The sequence below is a fragment of the Panthera uncia genome, chromosome F1 (genome assembly GCF_023721935.1).
Source record: "Panthera uncia isolate 11264 chromosome F1, Puncia_PCG_1.0, whole genome shotgun sequence".
Taxonomy (NCBI): domain Eukaryota; kingdom Metazoa; phylum Chordata; class Mammalia; order Carnivora; family Felidae; genus Panthera; species Panthera uncia.
In genome coordinates, this window is record NC_064813.1 from 39,296,602 (window position 1) to 39,323,559 (window position 26,958).

The 26,958-nt window shown below is 46.6% G+C and overlaps 1 protein-coding gene and 1 pseudogene across 4 annotated transcripts in view; one reads left to right on the forward strand and one right to left on the reverse strand.

The window, feature by feature from the left end:
- Positions 1-26,958, forward strand: part of NAV1 (neuron navigator 1) — a 244,343-nt gene that overhangs the window by 196,045 nt on the left and 21,340 nt on the right. Inside the window, exons 7-16 of one of the 4 annotated variants that reach the window (XM_049634335.1) lie at positions 16,632-16,770; positions 17,214-17,511; positions 18,615-19,308; positions 19,694-20,137; positions 20,737-20,778; positions 21,461-21,609; positions 23,456-23,626; positions 24,761-24,813; positions 25,596-25,619; positions 25,731-25,808. In XM_049634335.1, coding sequence (XP_049490292.1) covers positions 16,632-16,770; positions 17,214-17,511; positions 18,615-19,308; positions 19,694-20,137; positions 20,737-20,778; positions 21,461-21,609; positions 23,456-23,626; positions 24,761-24,813; positions 25,596-25,619; positions 25,731-25,808 — 2,092 coding nt within the window. The remainder of the gene's footprint in view (positions 1-16,631; positions 16,771-17,213; positions 17,512-18,614; positions 19,309-19,693; positions 20,138-20,736; positions 20,779-21,460; positions 21,610-23,455; positions 23,627-24,760; positions 24,814-25,595; positions 25,620-25,730; positions 25,809-26,958) is intronic. The other 3 variants (XM_049634332.1, XM_049634333.1, XM_049634334.1) reach the window with 3 other exon arrangements.
- LOC125926009 (ATP synthase F(0) complex subunit C2, mitochondrial-like) lies at positions 10,071-15,343 on the reverse strand (annotated as a pseudogene).

The following is a 26,958-nucleotide window of genomic DNA, read 5'->3' on the forward strand; positions in this document are numbered from 1 at the left end:
CCCCCTCCGCTCCCCCACCCCCAATGTTTTTTCCCTGAGTCAAAACCTAGCCAGTGGTATTGCTGGTTGAAAAATCTGGTTTTGACTGTCAACTGAACAGGTTAGATCAGAAAGGCACTGAAAGGGAATAAAAGTGGGGGTCCTTCTTAGTCCAAAACTGCTTTTTGGTCCAGGACTTGTCAATCGAGGAATATTATTTCTTTTCCTTTTCCTTTTTAGTTTGGTCTAGCCCGGTGGTTGGCAAACTTGGGCCTTCCGGACTGTATCTGCTCCACTGCCTGTTTTTGCCCAGCCCAAAAAGCTAAGAGTGGTTCTCATGTTTTCAGGTGATTGGGGGGGAAAATCAAAAGAAGAGTCATATTTTGTGACACGTGAAAATTACGTGAAATTCAAATTTCATTGTCCAGAAATAAAGTTATTTGGAACATAGCTGCATTCATTTGTTTACATACAGTCAATGAGTGCTTCCGTGCCACAATGGCAGAGCTGAGCAGTTGCAACAGAGACCATATGGCCCCCAAAGCCTAAATTATTTACTGTCTGGTCCTTTACAGACAAAAACTTGCCAAGCCCCGCTCTAGGCATTTAACCTGAACCTTTCCTACATTTCAGAATATTGTCAGTTGTCTCTTAACTCCTGACTGCTCTAAGAAAATGGAGAAATGCAAACACTTGTTATCATTTCCTTTCAGTTAGCCAAGGATTTTGGAATTGTGTGACAGCCTCCTAAAAAAGGCCCCGGGACGAATATGGTGAGAAGTGGGAAGGAAACAGGAAGTATCTTATGAAATTTTAAATCAAATATCATTTTCATCCCTTTCCAAAAATCTCTAAGATGGAACATCTGTGACAGTTTGGGGAAGAAAAGGAAATGTTTGTTCGAAATAATACCGTAGTGACTATTCTTAGAGCCTCCTTCCGACTCTTCTTTGATAAAAACACAGAAACTCAAATTAAGATTGCTTTTATCAATTGACATCTTCATTTCATTTCATCTTCATATTTTTAAAAATATTTTTTTAATGTTTATTTTTGAGAGAGAGAGAGAGAGGAGCAGGGGAGGGGCAGAGAGAGCAGGGGACAGAGATCCAAAGCAGGCTCCACCCTGACAGCCGAGAGCCTGATTGCGGACTCGAAACTCACAAACCTTGAGATCGTGACCTGAGCCGAAGTCTGATGCTTAATCGACTGAGTCACCCAGGCTCCTTTTAATTTCGTGACTTTTTAGTTTTTGTCAAGATATATTTTTTGCCCACGTTCAGAGCCAAAATTCTTCTCCCCAACGTTCAACTTTCCAAACATTTTGCTCTGTAGGTGCTGAATTACCTGTTTATACTTGGGAAAACTGAGGCTAAGACAAACTGATTTCACCTTCGGTAATCAAGAGCAGTGGAGACAGAGGCGCATATCCAGTATTCCAGAGCCTGCCCTCAAAGGGCTGCCGCTTATTCTTTGAAAGTGAATTTGACGGCACGCCTGAGAATTTTCCCGTTTTCTTGAGAGAGAGTCCCCTCTTACTCGGTGGGGGATTTAAATTTCCTCATTTGGACACATCCGAGAAAGAGAGGAAAGTTACCTTGTTTTTTCACTCCTACCCCTGCAAAAACAGTAGAGGGGAAAGGCTGGAGTGGGGGGCGGGCAAAAAGGGAAATCTCTGAAACTAGAGAAAACTCAAACAAATTGTGGCCGGCCGACTCAGCATTCCTCACCCACAGTTGGTCCTAATTAAGGAGACTCCCGTTAAACAGCTCAACTTTCTGCTCTGTTTTTGCTTTGCTCTGGCCCTGCCAGCTGACATGGCAGGGCTTTAAACCACACCTCGGAAACAGTCTCTCATGTCTTCCCCTTCTATTCTCACTTCTGTCTCTCGCCCGCCACCCTGCAATTACCCTTTCCCACATTAAGATCCCAATAAAACATATTGATACCTCTAATCCTGTTGCATCCATTTTGTTCCACAAAGTGCTATACAAGCTGTTTGCGAGGCTGAATAATTGTGTGTCGTGTCATTAGAGGAGCACGCACAGAACCCGATTTCATCATGAAAAGGTGGAGTTTCGCCAGGATTATTTTGCTGCCAAGTCAAAGCAATAATTCCTTCCACTTTGCTTGACTCCTTGATTTTCTCAGTCCATAGATTCCACTGAGCCTAGCTGACGGATTTGGGTATTTTAGTTCAGCTGTAATGGCCTGTGGTATTACGATCAAAAACTTAAATGAGTAAATCTCTGAATTGAAAACTTGTCTGGATCATGGAGGTGGTCAGGGTCCAAGGCAGCCTGCTGGGGGTATTGGTGTAACAATAAAGAATAAGCTAGTTTCCATCACTTAATTGTAATATTAGTCTGCCCGGGCTGCTTCAACAAAATACCAAAGGCTCGGAGACTTAAGCAACAGAAACTTATTTTCTCACAGTTCTGAAGGCTAACGTCACGAGGTTGAGATGCCGTCAGGTTGGGTTTCTGGTGAGACCTCTCTCAAGCTTGTAGACCTTCTCTCAGTGTCTCTGCGTAACCTTTCCCTGTGCACATGCACAGAAAGAGCTCTCTGGTGTCTCTTCCTCTGCTTATAAGAATACCAACCCTATCAGATTAGGTCTCCACTCTAATGACTTCATTTAACCTGAATTACCTCCCTAAAGGCTCTATCTCCAAATGTAACCATTGGGAATTATGGCTTCAGTGTAAAGATTAGGTAGGGAGGACACAATTTGGTCTGTAACCATGGTCTAGGCTTAAGAAACTCTTTTAACCTCGGAGCGAAGATTAAATGCCAGAATCAAGAAGGCAATGCTTGAAGCATGGTGCTCTGAGGCAAGACAATAATCTAAAGAAACTTTTTTCCTAGGCCATAGACATCTGAGAATCTGAAAGTAGGGTCCAAGGCCAGAAAAGCGCACACATGCACAGAATTTTGTACACCACTGCAAGGGCATCCAATTCTCCAGACCAATGGACTCCATGCTAGCCTGGTAAGGCTAGCTCTCTCTAAAAGCATACTTGCTTTTAGGTGACACCTGTACAGATTCAGGCATAGAGTATGAAAGAAAAACATATGTCTTTATTTGGACTGAATGGGGTTCTGCCTAGGACTGGGCCTGTGACCCTGTCCCCACCACTCAAAAACCTCAGGCCTTCTAGAAAAGGAGAGTGAGCTCAAGTGGACCTGCTGATCGTGGCTCCAACTTGAGCAAGAGTTGAGGTGAGCTAAAACTGGGGACAAGCAGAAGTTTTCTCACTTTTCTGTTACATAAGGCATCATCGGAAATAACACAAGTCTTCGCTCAGTGAGTACATTAGGATGATGTTTCATATTGTCGGTGGTATGGCGGCCCAGTGTTTATCTACGCTGTTCCCCCGTTAGGTGCCACAGGGAACTTCGGCGGTCACTGTAGAAATTATGAGCCGAGTGACTTAAAAGAAAAAGACCACAGGGGAAATCTGTGATTTCTGAATTTTACAGAATGGTCAAGGTACAGTAGGGCACTGGGTCTAATTTCCTTGGCTTTTACTTCAGATCTCTAAGAAATGTCTTCAAAATTTGTGGTATTAACCGTTATAAACTTCCCAGTTGCATCTGAGTAAAAATTCATCACCTAGATGTTGCCACAGATGCCCTAAAGTGATAGGCTTCAAAGTTGCCGGCACTACGTTCTCTGATTTTTCAGTGGTGCCAGTAATAGCATGTAAGCAAATCTATAGTAATTCAGTTCGCACTTTGGGTCCCCAGCCCATAGCCATTCACAAAATTAGCCTCAGCATTTGAGAGACGAACAAAATTAACCAGATAGTTCTGTGATTCAAACTGAAATTTAGGAAGTGTCTTCAACAAGTCACTGAAACCATTAGTTTTCTTATGCGCTGGGATCCTGGTGTGAGCTTACTGCCAAAATATCAAGGAGGCCAAAGAAATTTTCCTAATTGTACGTCTCCTCCAATATGGTATCAGACTCTGGTTACCTTGTCCTTTAGGGTCCCTTCTTCCAGGTGATCTTTACTCTTGATTAAGACTTGGCAAAGTCTTAGCTTAAAAAATTTACATTGGCGTCTTCTCCACCCTACCCCCTCTTCCTCTGAATCTCTCACTCTGTGCAGTTCATCCTTCCCTCCCATTGCCTGGCTTTGTTGGCCAGATCAGGCTAGCTTGCTGTGGTTTCTGCCAAACCACAGACATGTAATGAAGCAGACACTGCACTCCCCCTTGCTCTTGGAGTGCTCTGAGGCCACATGGGGGTGGGGAGCAGGAGAGGTTACTTACCGACTTTGAGAACTTTGGCGGTACTTGAGTAGAATGTTGGTTTTTCTACATGGCCTTGATTCATTTGCAAAACTGAACATCACACAGTTGCCCAATTTCATTCTGACTCTTTCATTATCTTTTTTTTTTTTTTTAATCACTTATCCTCTTTAATCTCTTGAATGCTTTCTGAGGTCTGTGGCTGATAATTCGATGCACGCATCCAACAATTCTACCACATTTGCTGCCATCTTGGGAAGGATAAGCTGAAGTTTAACGGCACACCATAGCTTTCCCAGGTCACGGGCCAACTGTAATCGCTGCAGCAACTAATGTCTTCAAAGCTGACATTTCATTGACCAAAAGTTTCCTGTTTAGAACAGCACTTTCCGATAGAAATATGATGTAAGTCACGTATGTAATTTAAAATTTTCTAGTAGGCACAGTTTAAAAAGTAAAACAGGTGTAATTAATTACAATAACATTTTATTTAACCCAATATATCTAAAATATTATTTCAGTATGCCATATAAAGTTATAGTAAGATATGATTTTTTTTTCATACTAAGTACTTGGAATCTGGTATTAGATCTTGGTGGTCTTACCATACATCTCAATTTAGACTAGCCACATTTCAAGTACTTAGTAGCCACATATGGCTAGTGACTACCATATTACACAGATCTAGGAGATTACCACCTTGTTAACAAAGGAGAGCAAGTGAGTCCACTTGCTTCAGGGACCAGAGATGGAACATCACTAATTCTCTCATTAGGAACCCACATCTCCATGGCTGTCTGAGTGACCTTTAGGGCAGCCTGAGCTGGCTGTATAAAGCTGAGTGGCTCACCTCCAGGAATGGTCCTGAAGAAAGTATAAAAGACACATGAAGAATGGGATATCTTTGGAACTTTGACTTGAGTTCAAAACATGATTCCTTGCTCAAATGCACCAGACAAGGTTGGGACAAGTTGTCATTTCTGTCATTTGACTCTGTTTCTTCCTATTGAGTTTTCCTTCTGTTAAGAGTATAGAATCCACTACCACACTTCTCTAGCAAACAAGGGCTAAAGCATAGGCCAGACACGAACATAACCATATTTGACATTGAACCATATAGAAATACCCATGTGTAACCATTTTTTACCTACAAAATCGACAATTTCATATGGTTTAACCTGTTGCATTTCGTCCAAGAAGGTAAGAATATTCTTGAGGGTGGAAGTAAGGAAATCTGTATCTAAACTCTAAGCTAGTTGCTGGTTTTGTTCCAAGGAAGTTATGGAAAATTTTAAGACTAGAGCAATATCAGGAATGTATTCTGGTCCATAGAAGTATATACGCTTTGAGGTCAACCTGGTCCCGTGCCAGCCCTAAAGTTAGCCTCCCCAGGAGGACAGATTAATTTTGAGTCTCTTTATGTATTTAATTCTATCTTGGACTGATCCTAGACCAAACTTTATCTACTCTTTTCCGTGTCCCTTTGAAGTACCAAGAGTAATTTGACTTTCAGGAACAGATGTCATGCAGTACCCTTGGCTGCACAGCCATCCAGTGAGAGCATTGTCTAAAGTACTTATATTCTCAAAATATTCCTTTTGTTTTGATCCATAGTCATTGTAGCTCTTAGGGAACCTAGGGCCAGGGTTATCACATTTGCTAGCCCCCCACCCATCTTGGCTGTAAGATTGCCACCAGACCTCAAATCTAATCTACACTTGGTCTTACCATCAGGTACTGTTTCCTATTTAAGTGCCTGACCAAGGCCGGTGTCCATCAACCCCAGGAAGTGAGACAATATCAAGAATTGTGGCTATTTGTGACCTTTCCCCCTCCACCCCATTTGATGTTTGTCTGTTTCATAGAATCCAATCACCCTTGTTGGTACAGCAATAGGGACTGAAAAGCCTCCTAAGTCTATCTGTGGCTTCTTTCTGTGAGTAGTTTGGGGATTTAACTCACAGAAGCTGGGTACACTGGTCAAACAGCTTCCTGCTGCCTTAGAGCCTATTTCCAGTTTAGATGGTAAGCATAGCTCTTCTTTTCCTAGATGGGAAAGCAGAGAGTCCTTGGTATCTCCTTGGGATATAATATTGGCTTCCAATTCCAAAAACTCTGCTTGGGAGTACAGATAATCACCCCTAAATTCCATTTCTTATAACCAGCCTATTGCAACTATTTCTCTGCCTTCAGAGGAGAAAGTAAGGTTCTGTGTCCAGAGCTCTTATCCATTAAGTGGTAAATAATCAGAGAAATTTGGTTACTGACTCACCAGGCATATATATTCTGGATAAATGGAGAAACGATTCAGTATTCACGTCTGACTTTTAAGGACTAGAAGAGCTGCGCTGGAGAAGCAGTAAGGATGTTTTCCTGTGTAGTCACAAGCTAGTCCACCCTTCCCACTAGCTAGCCCACACCCTTGGCCCTCTGGCTGCCTGCGGGCTCCCTTGGTTATTCAAGTTCTGTGGAATGGCTGGACCTAAAATATGGGGAGCAGACTGTGTGAGAGAAGCCTGGGAGGGGTGGCCAGTCCTAGCCAAGACCTACGTTAGTGTTGGTGCTTTTCCCAGAGGGGAGGAGTGTTCCCTGCCCTGTGCATTGCCATGTGTCTGCACCGACACAAACAGAGCAGTGTTCAGTTGAACTGGCCTCCTCACAGTCCTTCTTTTCATCTCCAGAGGAGATGGGGTGCCCCAGAGTGTCCCTAAGACTGTGGTATCAGTGCTAGGAAGTGGGCAAGGGAACAAAAAGGAATCTGTTGCCATTCTTACAGCTCTAGATGGAGGGTTTAATGGATTAGCACTCAACAGTCTGATTTATTGAAAGGAGTGGTATAGTCTCACGATAACAGTCAGTCCCACCCAAACAACAAGAATAAGCTAGATAAATAACAAATATAGCTTAGTAAACAAAAATTGTAATACCTAAGAATACAAAGTATTCTACATTTAACTAAATTCCAGAAAGGAACGAGCTCTTCCTAAGAAAGAAAGAAATGCACAGCTGCTTTCATTCTAGAGGCACAACAGCAGGAGGAGTAGACCTACTCTAGGTGAAGAGAAGGACAAAGTAGCTCAGCTTCATACAAAACTTTTGAAGGCTACAGGCTGGCTGGCTATAAGGAAACTAAATCACAGAGCAAATATGTACCCACCCACCCCTAATTCTTTCCCATGAGGACATTGCTTAGTACACACAGTGACAGCAAGTTAACAACTGAGGGCAGGATAGAAAGATGAGAAAGACACCCCGTCCCTACTCAGTTACAGAGAGCATTCATGGAGTACCCAGCAGTAACATACTACACAGAAATCTGAGAGCAAGGCAGGAGGATAGAAAAAGACCCATTTAAAGCACAATGGCCTTTCACGGAGTACATAGAAGCGGCCCACCAAGAGTAAAGAGCACTCCGCAGCAGCTCAAAAAGCCGGGCTGGGCGATACAGCATAGACAGAGATATCCGGAGTCTCACTATGGTCAGATCCTAAGCCCTACTGAGATAGTCTTGACCCTATCCTCAAAACATTTGAAACCGGTGGTGAACTGACTTTAACCAAAGAGACAACAAAGCCCAGACCTAGCTCTGCTACAGATTAAACCGACTCAGCTCACAATCCTAGCAGCCTGACAGAGGAAGGGACGTGTCCCTCTCTAGGCATATGTATTGCCATTCTTTGTTCACATACAACATTTGACATATAATAAAAAGTTACAAGATTCATAAAGAAGCAGGAAAATATAACCGGCAGAAAAAATAGTCAATAGAAGCAGACCTATAGGTGGCCCAGATGTCGGAATTAATAGACAACACTGTAAAATGCTTTCTGTAAATATTTTTAAGGATCTAGTAGAAAAGGTGGATTCTATTCATGAATAGGTGGAGAATTTAAGCAGAGAACTGGAAGTTCTAAAAAAAAAAAAAAAAAAGTTCATAAATTCCCCCTGAAATAAGGAGTACTGGGAAACAAGCTACTAACCATTCTTGGAGAATATGTAAGAAGCAGTTCCAAAATCATAACCCCTTCCCTGAGTTTATGCATTCCTACCTTCACAGAAGCCAGGAATTCAAGTCTGCAAGTGTGTACAAGCCCACTATGTACAGGATATTGTATGAGGCATACAGAGATGAATGACACTCAATCCTATCCCTAGGGGAAATACAGTCTAGCGAACATAAAAGAGAACGAGATTTCTTCTGACAAGGAGCATCCTGGAAAGCCTCATAGAAAACTTGGTGTTTGACCTGGGTGTTGAAGGAAGGTGAGATTTCAAAATGCACAGCTAGGGAGAAACCCATGGGAGGTGGGTAGGGTTTATGTACATTGTTCTCAAGTCCCTGGAATCACGTCAGGACTCCAGAATCTTCAGCAGGGCACAGATCATTGCTCAGTGATGGTAAGATTGGCTCTCCATGCAGGCCTGTACTTCGGAAAAGAAATCAGGGGACACAACTGGTCACCTAGTAGGAATCCTAGAAGACATTAGAATTAGGAGCAGGATGAGACTAGGGAAAAGGAGATGAGCATTGTGTTTATCTGTGTCCTAACATGGCAAAGTCATATTTTTGGATTTTGTTGGAAAATTAAATCACTCCTTTCTCTGAATCCTCTTATGTATGTTTGTCTGCACTTCAGATATGGTATTCATTTCATGTATACATCTTCCTCCACCCTTGGGTTGTTGAGCTCATTCTGATAGTCACTCATTTTAAGTGCCCATGCAACTGAAGCTATCTTATAAATACCAGGACGTCAATGGATGTTTGCCAAATTGAAATTTAATTTAACCCTAGGCAGAGCTTCTAGGATTTGAATTCAGGTACCCTGGCTACAACATCTGTGCTCTTAAACGCTATACTCTGTTACTGATGTCTCATGGATAATCTTGAACAGTGGGCCATAGAATTTTGATTTTATTAAATCAGCAACAAGGAGCTAATGAAGGTTTGGTAAGTGCTACGCTTTTGGGTGATTAGGCTTCTGATTCTATTCAGTGTGTCTGGAAGGAAGGAGAATTTAGAGACAATGGGGTCAGTAAGGAGGCTTTCACAGTGGTTTGAGCGAGCGCGACATTAGCTCTAAACCATAGCAAAAGTAGGAGAATGTAAAGGAGAAGAAGATAGGTTTAAGAGGCAAGTGGTCACATGGTCAATGGGACTTCTTGAGGAGGGAAGTGAAGAAAAAGGAGTTGTGGCCATATTGAAGCTTTTGATAAGGTGACAGAAAAAAAAAACCCTGATACTTTTCAGGGAAACAGGAAATGAGAAGTTTGAGATTTGGAGGGAAGGGAGGATTAAAGGATATGAGGCGATCAGTAAATGAGAAAATGAATATCCTGCTGAGAAAAATCTTTAATTTACTGCTATAACCTGTTCCAGTACTTTAGAAATATCCCTTGACAAGAGTCATTTTCATCATCTTGTTTATATTTGACTTAATCTCTCATATGTTTATTCTGACTTATTTCCTCTTTTGTTCCGAGGGTAGATGAAAATGGTAAATAAGGTGTTATTATTCCTCTACTAACCTTCCCAAAATGAAAACTTGTATACCATGTAAAGTAAATGGTGTAAATGTAGAAGACAACATTTCTCTTTTATATCAGTTGCCTGTTGGTGATGGTTGTTTGGATTTATACGTAGGTTGGATCATAAACAGATATTAACTTCGCTGCATTGCTGCGTTTCTAGTGTAGTTAGATCTAGACCTCTTTTCCCCACCTGAGATCTATGTGAGAAACATTTAAAGAGAAATAGAAAGGAGATAGCAAAACCCAGCTTCGACAGAGCAAAGAGAAATTATTTGTGCCAGGCAACAGATGGAATAGCCCTCCTGAGCTCTAAGCCCTGCCCTCCTCTTTATTTATTGTTTTGGTGCCATATTGTTTTGGTGCCATTATTGTTTTTCCATGTTATCACCAGTGACCAGTCAGTTACTCTGTGGTAAATCTGGCTCGTTAGCTGATAGAGTCTGCAAACTCTTCTAAAGACTTTCTGTTCTCAGACCTTAGGCAGTCATGTTTCAGGGTGGACAGCGTCCATCCAGCCTCTTTTCTCCCAGGGTCTTGATTCTTCAAAAAAATCATCTAGATGGTTCCTTCCAGCTTTTCCTGATTTGGTGATGGAACTCTCCTCTCCTCACTGTACTTAAAGTCTACCCATCAGAACATGTAATTCAAAAGAGCAAACTCTGTTAAGTGTCATTTAGGGGTGTTTTGCTGCTGGTAGCATATTTCACAACTACCACAAGAGTAAAATGATAATACAGGGTTTGGGGTTTCTTTTTTTTTTTTTTTCCCCCTTTTCTTACTAATACATCATTTATTTGTTTTCCCTCTGTCAAACCCTGAGCCAACCCCAGGCTGCCTGGGGAGATATCAGAAAAGGAACATACAGGGCAGATAAGATACGGGAGAAAAACCTATGGAAAGTGGAGATGGCTCCTTCACATGGCGAAGAGGATGAGAAAGGCCGCCATCGGGCCAAAGAGCCCCTTGGCCTCCCAGAAGGCAAAGCCCAGAATGGCGTAAGAGAAGAGCTTTGGCTTCAGGGAGGCGTTCAATGATGAGGCTCCCAAACACAGTCCCAATTCCAGCCTCAGAGCCAGCCACCCCTACCACGGCAGCCCCAGCCCCAATGAACTTGGCTGCTGTGTCAGTGTCCCTTGAAATGGCGCTGGGTCGGAAGCTGCGGCTGGGAATAAGTGAGGTCAGGGGACGTGGGGCTGCCAAGCTGCTGAGGCTCTCTATGTCAGTGTCTCCTGTGGTTTTAGCACCACTGCGGACAGTGATCCACTCAACAGCCAAGAGGTGCTCCTGCCCAAGAAGGGGGTGGAGGCAAACTTTGCACAGGCGTAGGCTTTCAGGGGATGAGGGGCTGTGGAAGGAGAGCTGTTCCCAGTTCAGAGAAGACAGAGAGGGGCAGCGAGGGGGGTTCTTTTTTCCTTAAGTCTTAACACCAAAAGCACAATAAACAGGGAAAAGAAGAGACAATAGCCACAAAATTTGGGGAAGCTGGAAATGAGAAAGGCAAGTGTGAATGGATGTATCCGACTTAAAGCTGAGTCCTGAGCCAGTAATTGGAAAAGCTGCACAGCAATTGTGTTTGCACCCCAGAACCCTCAAAAAGCTTGGTAGTTGGTGAACATCAGGTACCTTTAGTGGGGGAAGCGATGAAACTAAAAACAGGAGGATTGGTTTAAAACTTATATAAGAAACACTTAGACTCTGAGATCCTCTCCTTTGCTACTTCCACAAAGGCAATAGCCCTTCCCCGCCAGGCAGGAGTTTGGAAGATTCATCTCTAGGGAACCTGACCAGCCTGAGAGAAGAAACTTACATGAACAAGTCCAATCACATCTCCCTGTACAGAAAGCGTAACTGACAAGTCCTATCTATGTACACAAAGCTTCCAAATAATTGTTTTAATTTTTTTTTAATTTTTAAAGTTTATTTATTTTGAGAATGAGAGAGCACAAGCGGGGAGGAGCAGAGAGAAAGAGAGAATCCCAAGCAGGCTCCACGCCATCAGCACAGAACCTGACGTGAGGCTCAAACTCCAGAACTGTGAAATCATGACCTGAGCAGGGATCGAGAGTCGGAGGCTTAACTGACTGTACCACCCAGTCGCCCCAAATTTTTTAATTAAAAAAAATGTTTATTTATTTTGAAAGAGAGCACATGTACGTGCGTGTGAGCGGAGAAGGGGCAGAGAGAGAATCCCAAGCAGGCTCCCGTGCTGTCAGCGTGAAGGCCATTTGGGGGGGGGAGGGTTCAATCCCACGAACCATGAGATCATGACCTGAGCCAAAATCAAGAGTCAGACACTTAACTGACTGAGTCACCCAGGTGCCCCCCCCCCACCAAATTATTAATGAGTGTTCCATTCTTACCTATGAGCAAACAACCAAGGATCATCAGACAACTAAGAAGGTTCTGTAACCTGAAAGTCTCACCACTACAAACAGAAAGAAGCTACTTGGAACCAGACACTATACAAAGAGATTATAAACCTGCCCCTCTGAATAAATTGGTGAATGAATATCTTTGAGAGTTAAGAGAAGAGACTGCATCCTTGAAAGAAAGAATGATATACTATTTTTAAAGTACTCTTAAAATTTTAAATATGATAGCAGAAAGGAACATTTTAATGGAGGAAACTGAAGATAAAATTGAGGCCGCTGCCCCAAAAGTAGAGTTAAAAAATAAATATATATAGTGCTGGAAAATAAGAAAGAAAATCAAGAGTATCAGCCTCAAAACGTATCATCTGAATAATAGACATTGTAGAAGAGAGAACTAAAAAAATGGAGAGGAGAAAGTCATCAAAGAAATAATTCACGCAGGGCGACTGGGTGGCTCAGTCGGTTAAGCGTCCAACTTCGGCTCGGGTCATGATCTCACAGCTTGTGAATTTGAGCCCCGCATAGGGCTCTGTGCTGACAGCTCAGAGCCTGGAGCCTCTTCAGATTCTGTGTCTTTCTCTCTCTCTCTGCCCCTCCCCCTTCTCTCTCTGTCTCTCAAAAATAAATAGAAACATTAAAAAAATTTAAGAAATAATTCATGAAAATTTCTGGATTATAAGGGCCCAGTAAGGTATCTAACTCAATGGATAAAAATCAGCCCACACCAAGGCATGTCATTAATGATATTTTAGAACACCGGGGAAGATGCTAAGCTTTCTAGAAAGAAATAGGTCACATATTAAGGACAAGGAATCAGAATGGCAACAATAGAGGCCAGACAATGGAGCGGTGCCTTTAAATCCTTAGAGATTACTTTCAGTTTAGAATTCTATGGCTAGCCAAAATTTCACATGTAAAAATAGAATAAAGATACTTTATACTGTGTCAGATCTTACCAAGTTTGCTTCCCAAGCATCTATTGAAACCTACTAGAAGAGATATTTCATTAAAACAAGAAAGTAAACCAACTAGAGAAAGACTGATGTTCTAGCTTAAGAGCCTGGTAAAGAGAGCACTTGCGTGGCTCGGTCAGCTAAGCCACCTACTTCGGCTCAGGTCATAATCTCCAGGTTCTTGAGTTCAAGCCCCGTGTCAGGCTCTGTGCTGATAGCTCAGAGCTTGGAGCTTACTTTGGATTCTGTGTCTCCTTCTCTCTCTGCCCTTACCCCATTTGTGCTTGGTCTCTCTCTCTCAAAGATAAACATTTTAAAAAAGCAATAAAAAAATTTTTTTAAAAGAGCCTGGTAAAGAGAACCAGGATGATGAATTGTGGCCCCATAATGTCAGCTGTTCAGCAGATCCAGAAAGCAAGAGGCTAGAAGACAGAAGCATAGGGATATTCTTTTTTTTTTTTTTTAATGTTTATTTTGAGAGGGAGGGAGAGAGAGATGAGCAGGAGAGGGGCAGAGAGAGAGAGAGAGAGAGAGAGAGGAGAGAATCCCAAGCAGGCTCCACACCGTTAGCACAGAGCCCAATGTGGGGCTCGATCCCATGAACTCTGAGATCGTGACCTGAGCCAAAGTTGGACGCTTAACCCACAGAGCCACCCAAGCGCCCCGCATAGAGATATTCTTTAATTTTTTTTTAACATTTATTTATTATTGAAAGAGACACAGAGCATGAGCAGGGGAGGGGCTGAGAGATGGAGAGACACAGAATCTGAAGTAGGCTCCAGGCTCTGAGCTGTCAGCACAGAGCCCGACACGGGACTCGAACTCACAAACTGCAAGATCATGACCCGAGCCGAAGTCGGATGCTCAGCCGACTGAGCCACCCAGGTGCCCCCCGCATAGGGATATTCTTGAAGGAAGCACAAGAGACTGTTAACAGTGGTTACTTTAAAAGTAAAAGTGAGGGCGCCTGGGTGGCGCAGTCGGTTAAGCGTCCGACTTCAGCCAGGTCACGATCTCGTGGTCCGTGAGTTCGAGCCCCGCGTCGGGCTCTGGGCTGATGGCTCGGAGCCTGGAGCCTGTTTCCGATTCTGTGTCTCCCTCTCTCTCTGCCCCTCCCCCGTTCATGCTATGTCTCTCTCTGTCCCAAAAATAAATAAAAAACGTTGAAAAAAAAATTAAAAAAAAAAAAAAAAAAGTAAAAGTGAGGGGTACCCGGATGGCAGTTGGTTAAGCATCCAACTTGATTTGGACTCAGGTCATAATCTCACGGCTTGAGATTTAAGCCCTGCGTCCAGCTCTGTGCTGACATCACGGAGCCTGCTTGGGATTCTCCCTCTCTCTCTGCCCCTCCCCTCAAAATAAATAAATAAACTTAAAGGAAAGGTCTGTGAATTGGGAGGAATGGGCAAGGAGGACTTGAACCCTCTCTGAGAAGATACACTCCCCGTCTTTATTTTTAGTATTAAGGCTTTCCATAAATGTAGGGCAAAGGAAGGGTTTCTTTTAGACTGGTGGACCACAGCAGCGCTAGTCTTTTTGCAAGAGCCCTTCCGTAAGAATTTTCTCCACTCCGAGACCTTCATTACCAATAATTAATTTCAGACGGAAGGTTCAGTACTCCAGGCTTCCTCTGTCTTTGACCCAGGAGAACAGGCAGTGAATAGTTTGTTTGTTTGCTTGCCAGAGATCTTATCTTGACCCAGAAGAGCTGATAGGATCAGAAAGCCAGAACTGATCTTTCCTCCCCAGTATTCTTTCTCTACAAAATGGGGGCTGTGATATCTTAGCCCAAGACAAACGTGGGATTAATATATGTCACGAGTGGAGAAAAAAAGAGGTTGCTTGTTTTAATAATGGCTATATTTCATAGCAAGAAAACCGAAATCACTCTGTAGTGTGTTCTAATCCCCATTCTTTCTTTGCTCTTTCTCAATGTATTTGGATTAATCAGTACAGAGCAACCAAGCCAAATGTCCAAACCACCCACTTTCCTATTCCCAGCAAATAAATTAGAGGGAGGCCAGCTGAAATCTGGGCCAAGAACTTAGCTGACTTGTACGTCTGACTTTTGTTCCATGATCTGAAACTCAAACTAAAGCAAAAAGGAAAAATTTTCCAGATACCAGCCTCTTAGTCCTTCACACACGCAAAACTGATAAACAAACCTGTGAACACAGATGCAACGATTTGGAGAATGATCCCTACAGGCACAAACAGATGCTTTCCTACTGCAGTCTTCCTGAAGTCCATGTTCAGCTTTGGGCTCTAAAACTTGAGTGAAATCAGAGGGACTTTATAGGATCCAGAAGGAAGTGGTGAAAGGCTTAGAAAACAGGACCTTTGAAGAAAGGTTGTAGGAGACAGATTTTGAACTCAGAAAATAATGTGTGATCAAGAAGAAGCTTGCGGGGCGTGGAGGGGGCTCCCTGGCTGGGTCAGTCGGCTGAGCTCCCGACTCTTGGTTTCAGCTCAGGTCACGATCTCCCAGTTTTGTGAGTTTGAATCTTGCATGGGGCTCTGTGCTGGCAGCGCGGAGCCTGCTTGGGATTCTCTCTCTCCTTCTCTCTCTGCCCTTCCCCTGCTCACGCTGTCTCTGTCTCTCTCGAAATAAATAAATAAGCTTTAAAAAAAATAAAGCTTGGGAATAGCAAATAAGGAGAGAACAAAAGAAAGTAGGTAACAATGGTAGAGGACCCTATTTCGTTTACAGGGTAAGAATTAACTTTCTAACTGCAAAAGTTGTTAAACGCAGAAATGAACAGCTAAGGGAATGTTGTAGAATCCAAGTTCCAAAGAGATGAAGAAGCCTGTATTAGTGTCACTTAGTGTATGGACTAGGGTTCTTTATGGAAAGGCATGGCAGATATGCAGATGTTCAACCACGGTCTCTCCCAGCTACCACAAATCTGATGTTCTGAGCAATTGCCAGAAAGATGAAACCGTTCGGCACAAATTTGGTGCTTCTGCTTGGCCACAGCACCTTAAGTGCGGCTCATTTATCAGCAGAGAGGTACATGCTGCTTAGAAGCAAAACCTGATCCCAGGATCCGGAAACCGTATAAGCAGAGGAGCAGTGAGAAACGATAGGTCTAAGGGGTCCTGAAAAAGATAAATCTTTTTCTGGCCCTCGTTACCAGGTATGGAAACATTTAGAAAAGAGAGGGAAAATACTTGGAGAACACGTCCAGAAATGAACAAAGATATGGTTTGTTATAAGATTGGAAGACATCGACAGGGAGAGGAAATTGGTTTGTATAATTAGATTGATCTAAGAATTACCTTGTCTTCACGGTATACCTTTCTGTTAAGGAGATGTAACGTCTTCTTTTGCCAGATAAAGACAGAGTGCTTTCCTTTTATAAAAGAACATCGCCAAAGTATACTTCAAGTTACTGGCAAACCCAGGACTAACCTTCAAGCTTTCTCCTCTTGGCCAGTCTATATACTGGAATAGAGCCATTTCTCCCATCAATATGAAAAGTTTATTTCTTGCCTTGGCTTCTGTTTTAACTGCTAACCTTTATCTCCTGTCCCGCAGCTGGGATGAGAGCAGCTCCATCAGCAGTGGGCTCAGTGATGCCTCGGACAACCTCAGCTCAGAAGAGTTCAATGCCAGCTCCTCCCTCAACTCCCTCCCAACTACTCCCACTGCTTCTCGCAGGAACTCTACAATAGTGGTACGTGAGCTTGCAAACACCCAGGCCACTATGTCGAGATGAACCACAGGGCAGACAGCAATGCCTGGGTACACGTTTGCACATACACTCACCCAGCCCGTGGGATCTCTTCCCGTGTGCCTTTGGCCAAGTCCTTTTAGAGCTGGCCAAAGGAAACCTGAGGCTACCAAGCAGTCTTAGCTGTGGTCCTAGTAACACCTGTATTAGTGGCCACGCCTACTTGGAGTGATACATCTCTGTTCCGACCAGAGAAGAAAAAGAAGCCCTGAAACACACAGGATGTCTTTTCTCTGGCACACGAGAGGTATAGGTCGAAACCCTGGGTTGACAACACTGTGGAACGAGCAGGGCCACCCAGCAACCAAAATAAATCCCCTCAGCCTCCTTGTTTCCATCCCCAAGACCCTCAGGTCTCACTCTGCTTTTTCTGTTCTCCTCTTCAGCTCCGCACAGACTCAGAGAAGCGCTCGCTGGCAGAAAGCGGGCTGAGCTGGTTCAGTGAATCAGAGGAGAAGGCCCCCAAAAAACTGGAGTACGACAGTGGTAGCCTGAAGATGGAACCTGGGACTTCTAAGTGGCGGAGGGAGCGGCCCGAAAGCTGTGATGATTCATCCAAGGTTGGAGAACTGAAAAAGCCTGTCAGCCTGGGACACCCTGGTTCCCTGAAGAAGGGCAAGACCCCACCGGTGGCTGTCACTTCCCCCATCACTCACACAGCTCAGAGTGCCCTCAAAGTCGCAGGTGAGCCTAGAATAAAGGAAGGGACGAGGGCAAAGTCCTCTTTCTTTGGCTGCTCCTCTTCTTAAGGTCATTAACCCACAGGATGGTAGTAAACATCTACAGAGTGCTTTAACAACAGTCCTGTGAGGTAGGGAAGATAGGTATTACTATTTCCATTTTATGAATATAGAAATAAAAACAAAAAGGGGTGGCAGAGCCCAAACCATACAGCTAATAAGAGGGAGAGGCAGGAGTATGTTATGTTCAGAGACTAGTTTGACCTGCCTGTAGATACTTCCCATTGGTTGTCTTTCTTTCCTCTCCCAAGACTTTTGGCTGGCGTACTTCTTCACAAGGTACTTGCTTGGCCTCCCCGTGAGGTCCCAAGAAAACAAAAAATCAGAATTGCATTGCTCCCAAAGTTGGCCCCTTGGGTAACTTTTCGCCTTAATTGACATTTCCTTCCAGTCTCTACGTACCAGGAGGTGTGGCCATAATCTCGGCTGTTTGTAGCCCCTCCTTTTTGTCCTTCCTTGGCCAGTTGTTAGATGCACTTCTTTCTTAACCTTTGTGGTTGCCTCTGCCATTTTCACCAAATTCCCATGTACATTCCTACTGTAATGGGAGTGGGTCATTTGGTTTTTTTTTTTTAAGTTTTATTTATTTTGAGAGACAGAGCACGCACGCACTCGTGTGAGCAAGCTGGGGAGGGGTAGAGAGAAAGGGAGAAAGAGAAAACCAAGTAGTCTCCACGCTGTCAGCACAGAGCCCAACACGGGGCTTGATCCCATGAACTGGGAGATCACGACCTGAGCCCAAATCAAGAGTCACACGCTTAATTGATTGAGCCACCCAGGCGCTCCTGCTGTATTTTCTAGAAGCAGAAAATAACAAAAAGCAAAACAAACAAATGAAAAACACCCTGAGGCCGCTCCTACCCAGTCTCCTTCCTCTGGCGAGAAATTTCATCAGCCTACATGGCACCTGCTTACCAGTCTCTAAAATTCTATAGTACTTGGCAATGTGTCCTTTTCCCATGGAGGGAAAGAAAGGGATTTGCCGGGACATTGCCAAGCTATGGGCCAGTTTCAGCCACTCTCACCTCATTTCCCGCCCTCTTACAGGCAAACCGGAAGGCAAAGCTACGGACAAGGGTAAACTTGCAGTGAAGAACACTGGGCTACAGCGCTCCTCCTCTGACGCCGGCCGGGATCGCCTGAGTGATGCTAAGAAGCCTCCCTCGGGCATTGCTCGCCCCTCCACTTCGGGATCTTTTGGCTACAAGAAGCCTCCTCCTGCCACAGGCACAGCCACTGTCATGCAGACCGGGGGTTCGGCCACTCTCAGTAAAATCCAGAAGTCCTCAGGCATCCCTGTCAAGCCCGTGAATGGACGCAAGACCAGCCTAGATGTGTCCAACAGTGCAGAGCCCGGATTCCTGGCTCCTGGCGCCCGTTCCAACATCCAGTACCGAAGCCTGCCCCGGCCAGCCAAGTCCAGTTCTATGAGCGTGACCGGTGGGCGGGGCGGACCTCGCCCAGTTAGCAGCAGCATTGACCCCAGCCTTCTTAGCACCAAGCAGGGGGGCCTTACACCCTCCAGACTGAAGGAGCCTTCCAAGGTGGCCAGTGGGCGGACCACTCCAGCCCCTGTCAATCAGACCGATAGGGAAAAGGAGAAAGCCAAAGCCAAGGCGGTGGCCTTGGACTCAGACAACATCTCCCTGAAGAGCATTGGCTCCCCAGAGAGTACTCCGAAGAACCAAGCCAGCCACCCCCCAGCCACCAAGTTGGCAGAACTGCCACCAACCCCTCTCAGGTACCCGAACTGGGCAGCTTCTTCCCCGTCCCTCTGCTCTTTCTTTGACACATGCCTGTACTCCTTAGACCAAGTGAGACCTGGCCTACCTACCCACTGTCGCCTCTGGACCTTTGCCTGGCTCTTTCCCCTCCACTCCCCTGTATGCCAAGTTCCTTCTCCCTCTTTCAAAACTCACCTCGTTTATCCTATTCCCTGACCAACCCTTAACCTCGGACGAGTGGGTTTTCTGGGTTTACTTACACGTATCTTTGTATGTAAGTCCATCTGTGTGTAAATCCACCTGTGTCTCCCACGTGCATGTGCTGTCCCCCTCATGAAGACTGCCTCTTGCTTCTGTCACTCTGTTATTCTGAAAACTTTATTTAATTTTCGCTTCCCTCAGGGCCACAGCTAAGAGCTTTGTCAAGCCACCCTCCCTAGCCAACCTAGACAAGGTCAACTCCAACAGTCTGGATCTGCCATCGACGAGTGAGGCCCACGCTTCAAAGGTCCCAGATCTGCATCCTACAAGCTCAGCAACCGGGAGCCCTCTCCCTTCTTGCTTCACCCCTAGTCCAGCACCCATTCTCAATATTAACTCAGCCAGCTTCTCCCAGGGCCTGGAGCTAATGAGTGGTTTCAGTGTCCCCAAAGAGACCCGCATGTACCCCAAACTCTCAGGCCTGCACAGGAGCATGGAGTCCCTCCAGATGCCAATGAGCCTGCCCAGTGCCTTCCCCAGCAGTACCCCTGTCCCCCCCCCCCCGGCCCCCCCTGCTGCACCCCCAGAGGAAGAGACGGAAGAGCTGACCTGGAGTGGAAGCCCCAGAACTGGGCAATTGGACAGGTAGGTGGATAGAGAGACACAACTGAACCTGGGTCTGTCCCTATGGCTCGGGCTCATGTCGCCATTAGTAACACCGTCCTGTATTTGATTGCCGGTCTGTGACTTTGAAAATTTTTTTCACGTACGGTAAGTAATTTCATGTGCTTCACAACACCTCCAGGAGATACGTGGGAGTTTCAAATTACTGTGCTGATAAATTATTATTATTATCACTCTGATAATTGTACACTGGGGACACTAGTGCACAGACATTAAGTGGCTTTTCCAAGATTTCACAAGTAGTTTAACCTGTCATCCAAAGCTTTTGCTTTTTAGGCCAGACTGATGTCTATTATATCACACCTTAATGTGATCTTTTAGGTAGCTAACCACATCCTGATTCCTGAGCAGACATAAACACTTCATATTTCAAGTGAATTTCTCAAGTTGTAAGCACAGAGGAAGACTGCAACTGTCTTATTTTGTTTATAGAGATAAAGGGGTTTGCAGTTTGATGTCCTGTGGTAGGTGTTGCATCCTGTAAACCTGTGGTCCCAAATTCTAGTTTCTAAGATGGACCCACATGCCTCTCTCTCTCTCTCTCTCTTTTTTCTGCACAGCAATCAGCGGGATCGGAACACTCTTCCCAAGAAAGGACTCAGGTAACCCTTAAATGTGTTTTTCCTTCCCTCTATCTGCGGATCCTGGTCTTTGGGAAAAACTGTAACTTGACCCGTCCTAAGTCCCGGTCATGAATTTAGTGTCCCTTTTAGCCGAGTTCTTTGTGTGTGGTGCCTGTGCGAATGCCTCCTCGCGCCCTACCCAAGCTTAGTATTATGTGTGAGTCAACTTTATAGCCAGAGTTCTTTTTTGGCGACAGAGAGGAAGCAGGTTGGCACATGGGAATCCTACCTACCCTTACCTGTCCCGGCCTGTGCTGTCCCCAGTCCTGACTAAACTTCCTCTCTGTAATTTTCCTCCCCCAAAGTAAACCGGTGGGAGGACAGGCCGCCTCTGGGGTCACTGAGATGGGGAAGAGCAGGACACCCCGGTCCTCCACCAATTCTGCAGCCCTGAGTTCTTCAGCTAGGTGACTCCTGCTCTGTGGAAGCCCACGTATGGAGTCGTAAAGCTCTGTCCTGAGCTCCCGGGAAGAGGCTGTCACGCCCCCTCCATCATTTCAGTCGCCACCTCAGGATGTCACCTCGTCTCTTGCTCCCTCACTCCTTAGGCAGTTCTGTCTGCCCCCTTTCCCTTGTCCTGCGTCCAGAACCTCCACACCAACCAAACCTCTGACATCACTTTGTGGTTGCCGGGGCTGAGTTCTTCTGCTCTGTCCTGCAGGTACCAGCTTCAGTCCCAGGAGGAGACCAAGGAGAGGCGACACTCCCATACCATTGGTGGGCTGCCCGAAGCCGACGACCAGTCAGAGCTGCCTTCCCCCCCTGCACTCTCCATGTCCTTGAGTGCAAAGGGCCAGCTTACCAACATAGGTCAGTGTTTCCGGTCACTCACTGTGGCATGGGATGAAGCAGGGGTCACCCTGCAGTGTGAGGCAAGGCAGCTGGACTTTAGGGTTCGTCTCGTATTTAACTCCCACCGCACTGGGTGGCTTCGTGGTGCCTCAGTTTATCCGTCCAAAATCAGATTGAAGGCAAAGTGCTCCAAGATCCTTAAACTGAAAAGTTGCCCCTGGGCACAAGCTGTAAGGGTCCTTGTAGCATCAGAGAGTCTGAATGATGGCGTGGAAAAGCCACAGACCGAGGCCCGGAGATCAAACTAGTGCAAGAAGCAGGCAGTCGTTGCCAGAAAGGAGCTGCCACACTCGGGGCTGCGATACTAAAATGCCGGGCTGGTGGAGAAGAAGGAAGGGACAGTTGTTGATTGCAAACGATGGAATCTGCCTCCAAACTCAGAAAAGTGCAGGCTCCCCGGCTGCTGTGGCTGATCCAGGACCATCCTAGCCCTGAAGGCAGAGCTGGTGGAGACACGTCCTGGCTACACCCTTTCTAAAGCCTAAGGAGAAAGGAAAGCTAGGAAAGAAGGAAGAGACGGCTGATTCAGAGGCAGGGAGGCAAAGAAGCTTCAGGTGGAGGCCTGGCCACGGCACAGGAGCTCACCAGCCCTGGCTCTGGGAAGCAGCATGCCGTGATTGGCTCAATGGGAACCCCTTTAGAACGAGCCCAGGACAGGCTTGTCGTTTGCTGTGTCTTTCTAAATCCACCTCCTGTCTCAGCTGAGTGAAGGAAAGCAGTAAGGGAAAATGAGGACCTGGAACATGCCTGTGGGATGGCTGCGGGCAATTTGAGGAAAAACTAGGAATTAAGATCATTTCGCCTACAGGAGGGAATGATTTCTAAGGCAGGGTCATCTGGTTACCGAAGGGCCATTAAATGGAGGATGGGGCCAGCTTGTTCTCCATCTCCACTGAGGACCAAAGAAGAGGAAATGCGTTAGTGCTGCAGGATGAAGGGGCTGGGCTAAACCGTGATCGCCTTAACGTATTCGAGAGGGCCGAGAGAGGTGCGAAATCTTCCGCACAGGTCTTTATGGAGAGACTAGACATCCACCTGCCTGTGTGGAGGCAAAAGAGTAGCCAAGGGGAGGTGCCTGTGGGAGTGAACCCTGGGAGGCTGTAACCCCAACACGGGAGGGACAGAGGGGAGCAGGTCCTGCAAACGGCAGGGATTCAGCGGAGCCCAGCTTCAAAGCAGATTCTAGGAGACTTTACCTGAGCTCCATCCATCTGACCTTCCAGCCGGATGCTGGGCAGAGAGGGCTGTGTTTCTCACTGCGTCAGAACCGACCAGTGGCCTGGGACGACGCGGCTCGTGGGGAGAGTCTCGCTCCCTCCCATAATGCCGAGCCCATCGGAGCCCATGGCCTGGCCCCCTTCTCTAGCTGCCTCTTTGTCATCATTCAGATCTGAGTCTTGGCCCGAATTCTTAGTCCTCCCAAGCTGCCAGGTGTATTTTACGGAACCACGACATCCCATTTTCATCGGCACTTTCAAGTGATGTGAAGGTTTCAGAAAAGCGACAGTTCCCGGGCAGGGCTGAGGGAAGGTCTTTAAAATAGGAAACGCTGTTCTCCCTTTATTCCCGACAGCAGGGTCCTTCTCTGTTAGGGCTCGATCTCCCCAGGAGAGACCCCACCCCTAACCCCCAGCTGCCTGCACACTCCCACTGCCCCACCTCGCCCTTCCTCTCCTGCCCTCTCACCATTTGCCTCCCATGCTCCTGGTGCTCCATTTCCCAAGGGACCCAGAGAGCTGATGACCCTGCCTCTTCTCCTGCCCTCCCCCTCCCTCCCCTGTCCCCCTCCCCTCTGTCCTTCCAGTGAGTCCCACTGCGGCCACCACGCCAAGAATCACCCGCTCCAACAGCATCCCCACCCACGAGGCGGCCTTCGAGCTGTACAGCGGCTCCCAAATGGGGAGCACCCTGTCCCTGGCCGAGAGACCCAAGGGGATGATTCGGTCAGGATCCTTCCGAGACCCCACGGACGACGGTGAGACTTCATGCCAGCGCGGTTCACGCTCATTCCAGCTCTGCTGGGCCCCCTCACCTGCCACCACCTCCACTACCACCACCACACACACGTACATGATTCACAGAACATCGAGTTCGGGCCATTTCAGTTCTTTCTTCCCATCCCTTTGAAGGGTCTGGGGGCCCAGAAACCTTGGGTGGCACCGTCTGGCGCTGGGGCTTTGGGATGGAGCATTTGCCATTGGGGCTGGGGGCGGGAAATGGAGCGTGGAAGGGTTACATGGTACCCCTCGGAGCGCTCGGAAAACTGCAGCTCCTACCCTCCTCGTTCCCCCAGTGGTCTTTCCTCCCCCACAGTCTCTCAGAGTATGTGACAAGATCAAGGGGCATAATGGTAGTTCTTAAATCCTGAGGAAGAACTCGGCATCTCATTCCTCTTTGAAGAATGTTCCATGGGGTGCCTGGGTGGCTCAGTCGGTTGAGCGTCCGACTCTTCATCTCAGCTCAGGTCTTGATCTCAGGGTCGTGAGTTCAAGCCCCGCGTTGGGCTCTGCGCTGGGCGGGCGTGAGGTCTACTTAAAAAAAAAAAAAAAGTTCCAAAGTTTAGCTTCAAGGAGGGCCCTGTGGTTGTTTGTGATGATCTGGGTGTGCATGGTCAGAGCCTGGAAGATGGGGCTTTACCAGAGAGCAGACTTCCGGTTGTTATTTGCAGGACGCTCAGCCTGGAGGCATCCTTGCAGAAGCTGCTGTAGTTGTGTCAGTAGGGCTATTGAATCATCAGAACGAGTATTTTATACTTCAGTACGGTTTTCATCTGAAGGGTCCGGTCCCCAGAGCTGAGAAGATAAGATGACGCCTATCCACGAATATCTCCTTTCCCTCTCCCTGAACCCTCGTGCCCCTCGGAGCAGGTTGAGCAAGGGCCCGCCATCCCCAGGCTGCCAGAAAAATGTAGCCCGAGGGAGGAGGCTAGCTCTGCTCAGGACCTCGCCTCCTCAGCAGACACCTGCTTGCTCTGGGCTGTTGTCATAACCAACCTGTTTGCTCCAGATGCCCTCCAGAGTCAGAATCCAAACTCCTGCCTTAGGGCTCTGCCCTGAAACCCCTTATCCCTGGAGCCCTCTGTTAACTCTGTGTTCTGCTTCTCTTTCAGTTCACGGCTCAGTGCTGTCCCTGGCCTCCAGTGCCTCCTCCACTTACTCCTCAGTAAGAGCGTTACTTCTCTTCCTCCCTCATCCCCTGTCTCCTACCATTGCTCTGCTCCCTAGGACCTGTGTTGGGTGGGTAACTAGTCGAGGAGGGGGGCGGGGGGGCAGGGCACTGCTACCTATTCATTATGCCTTATGGATCTGGGGTGGGTCGGGGGAGGCGCCTGGAGCTCGGAGTGCTTGGTTGTGCATCGGTTCCTCAGTGGTCCCTATGGCCTCACCACCAATTCCTGAGCAACTCTGGTGCCTTTTGTTCCCCTCCTTTGAAAAATCGATAGTCCCCTTATGATAGAGCCCATTCTGTGCCAGGGTTAAGTGAGAAGCATCCGTGGCAAGGTGGGAGGGGTAGGTTTATAGGACTCCAGGATCCTCATAGCCTACAGAATTTACCAGATGTTTACTGGGGGGGATTGGGCACACCGCATTTTGCTGTGAGGTATAACTCGGGCCTTACATTTATTTTGCCCCTAATTCTTCACACCTTCAAGTTAGTGGCAGTAAGGATTAGCCTTCAGATCAACCTGAGTTTCATTTCCTAGCCTTCTTGGCAATGACAAAGTTGGCTAGAGATGAGCTCCAGAGAAATCTTTTATGTGAACCCAAGTATAGGGTCTCAGCTCACCTCGTGAGGGGCCAGGGCCAAGAAACGGAGTTTCAGCCTCTTCGTACCTCTGAGTCACGCTTCTTCAAGTTCTCTGCCCTGCCACTGGGGCCTGGCTTCTTCACCTCCATAGTAACCACCTCCTTCTCTCTTTCTCTCCTTCTGTGCTCCTTCTTCAGGCTGAAGAAAGGATGCAATCTGAGGTAGGGTGCAAAGCCTTTGTCTCGGCTTGTTAACACCTCTGCACCCCATTTTGCTTCCAGATCTCCGACGTCTTCTGCCACCATAAGTTTGTATTTCTCTCCCTTTCACAGCAAATCCGGAAGCTTCGTAGGGAACTGGAATCGTCCCAGGAAAAAGTGGCCACCCTGACATCTCAACTCTCTGCCAATGTGAGTGCCATAAAGTAGGGGAAGACCCAGGCTGTTAGTTTGGCTGTAAGTCAGATAAGTTCAGCCAAAGGAGGGGAATTCTCTCATAAGGTATCCCCTGGGCTTAGATTCCAAGGGAGTGGGTCCCGTTCATAGCTGTACAACAGAGGATTTGGTGACTGGCCTTCCCTTCCTCAGAGTCTCAATTTTTATAAAGAACTGTTTTTCCCCCACTGTAATGAATAGGTATGGATATGTTCGTGCCCAGTGGTCTTTGAACTCCCTAGAGAGAGAAAGGATTATCAGTGGTTCTGCATGGAGGTGGGAACAACCTTGCCATTGGCCATGGACAGAAATAGTTATGTATTATAGAACCCTTGGTACTCTTTTGCTGCTGCCCTGGGGTATGTTCGTGTTTTTGTTCACACCGCATAACCGGGCGGGCACAGAACTGGCTGTTAGCATTCTGCCTGGGTGAGCATGGCACCACTTAGAAACACAGTTCTCGTTCTAGTCCGGCTGCTGCGCTCGCAACTGCCTTTTCTTAGCAGTCTCCTTGGGCAGGTGGCACAAATGACCTGAGCTCTAGGTTGGGAGCCAGGATTCTTTGTCTCTGCCCTCAGCGTGCCCTCCGTCCATCCAAGAAGAATGAGTTTCTTTCTTTCTTTAGGCCTTGGTTTTTCTACCCTGTGAGATGGGGGGAAATGAAGCCACCTCCTCTCCCTAGGCTGTGGTAGTTTCTCCCCTGTGACCAAGTTGCAAACAGAGAACATAAGAGCCATTTTCCCCCAAAGCTGTAAACAACAGCTGAGCCGGATTTGCAGGAGCTTTCCAAGTGTTCACACAAAAGTAACCATGTCTGCAATTTCCGCAGTAGTTTCTGGGGTTTTTTTCTTATCCCTTCCTCTCTGGGGAACCCAGCTGTCAGGCCTGAGGTCTTCCTTGGGATCAGGTAGAAGACTCTCTACCAAGATTTTGCATGTTTCCATCCCGTTTCAGCAGCCGATCCCTCACCACGCTCATTATTCTCTTTATCCTCTTTTCCCAAACCTTCAGCTAATAAGTTGTGCCCTCGCTAGTTTGTTTGAAGCCCATATCAAGCACCGTTTTCCACTCTTGGAGACCCATAAGAATTACAATTCAAGCAAGAACCATCGCTTCCTTCCCATGT